The sequence below is a fragment of the Lathyrus oleraceus genome, chromosome 2, assembly GCF_024323335.1.
Source record: "Lathyrus oleraceus cultivar Zhongwan6 chromosome 2, CAAS_Psat_ZW6_1.0, whole genome shotgun sequence".
Lineage (NCBI taxonomy): Eukaryota > Viridiplantae > Streptophyta > Magnoliopsida > Fabales > Fabaceae > Lathyrus > Lathyrus oleraceus.
In genome coordinates this window covers 142,946,696-142,948,594 of record NC_066580.1, presented here as the reverse complement: position 1 = coordinate 142,948,594, position 1,899 = coordinate 142,946,696, and the positions used below count along the sequence as shown (strand labels likewise).

General features: G+C 39.5%; 1 protein-coding gene across 1 annotated transcript; it reads right to left on the bottom strand.

Moving 5' to 3' along the window:
• Positions 1-295: 295 nt before the first annotated feature.
• On the bottom strand, positions 296-910 carry LOC127122300 (uncharacterized). The gene has a single exon (XM_051052660.1). It carries the CDS (start codon positions 908-910, stop codon positions 296-298), a length of 615 nt encoding a protein of 204 aa, XP_050908617.1.
• Positions 911-1,899: the final 989 nt, after the last annotated feature.

Below are 1,899 nucleotides of genomic sequence, written 5' to 3'. Positions count from 1 at the left end.
TGTCCATTGGCATGGGTACCAAAGGATCCTTCATGAATTTCCTTCATCAGCATGTCTGCTTCGTATCTATCCACGAATCTGAGCAAGACCATGTCAAAGTTTCTCTTGTACAACACGTGTTCATTCAGAAAGAAGGTACCAGCCAACCTTCTAAGAGTCTTCTTATCTTTGTTTGATGCCCCGGGTGGGTACTCTTGTCTTTGACTAAAGCATTTAATATCATGATACCATGGTTTGTCATCAATGACCCCTTCTGCAGCGAACACATTAGCAAGTCTGTCAAGGCGCATAACATTTATTGTGGGCAATCATTCCACCAATTCACAACAATCATGGAGAATAAAGTTGCTAGAGCATCTACTATCTGATTCTCCTCACGAGGTATATGATGAAATTCATTTTGGTTGAAGAAAGTTGATAGCCTCCTCACATAATATTTATAAGGAATCAAACCAGGATGGCAGGTTTCCCATTCTCCTTTGATTTGATTAATCACCAAAGCTGAATCTCCGTATACATCCAAAATTTTGATTCTCAAGTCGATAGCCTCTTCAAGACCCATAATGCACACTTTATACTCTGCCTCGTTGTTCGTATAAGTGAATGTCAATCTTGCGGTAAATGGAGTATGAGAACCTTGAGGAGTGACAATGACTGCCCCAATTCCATTTCCATAAGCATTAACAACTCCTTTAAATATCAAGCCCCAACGGGATTCTGGATCTGGCCCTTCACTTGGCAACAATTCATCATAATCTTTCTCTTTTAAGTACATTACATCCTTATTGGGGAAGTCAAACTGAATGGATTGATAGTCTTCAATTGGCTGGTGAGCTAAATGGTCGGCAATGATACTTCCTTTTATTGCCTTCTGGGTATGGTACTCAATATCGTATTCTGACAGCAACATCTGCCGACGAGCAATTCTTCCAGTTAAAGCAGACTTTTCAAAGATGTACTTGATTATATCCATTTTGGAGATCAATCAAGTAGTATAATTGAGCATATATTGTCAGAGACGACGGGAAGCCCAAGCTAAAGCACAATATGTCTTTTCAAGCATAGAGTATTGACACTCACAATCTATGAATTTCTTACTCAAATAATAAATGGCATGCTCCTTTCTTCCAGTTTCATCTTGTTGATCGAGCACACAATCCATGGAATCTTCTAATATGGTCAAATACGTAATCAAAGGTCTTCCTTCCACTGGAGGAATCAGAATAGGAGGCTCCAGCAGGTACTCCTTGATACTATCACAAACTTTCTGGCAGTCTTCAGTCCATACATAACCTTCATCTTTGTGAAGAAGCTTGAAAATTGGCCCAAAAGTAGCAGTCATGTGAAATATAAATAGGGATATGTAATTCAAACGTCTGAGGAATCCTCTTACTTGTATCTTTATTTTAGGTACGTGCATTTCTTGAATGGCTCTGACTTTATCAATGCCCACCTCAATACCTTGTTGACTGACGATGAAGCCTATGAGCTTTCTTGAACAAACACCGAAAGTACATTTGTTGGGATTTAGACGGAGTTTGTACTTCCTCAGACATTGAAACAACTTTAATAAATACTCAACATGGTCTTCTTCAGTCTTGGACTTAGCAATCATGTCGTCCACATAGACCTCAATTTCCTTGTGCATCATGTCATGAAAAAGCATTGTCATGGCTCGTTGATAGGTTGTACCCGCATTCTTCAAACCGAAAGGCATCACTCTATAGCAGAATGTTCCTCAAGGTGTAATAAATGATGTTTTCTCCCTATCTTTGGGCGCCATTCTGATCTGATTGTAGCCAGAGAATGTATCCATGAAAGAAAAGACCTTGAATTTGGCAGTGTTATCGACTAACATATCAATATGAGGGAAAGGGAAATCATCCTCTGGACTGGCCT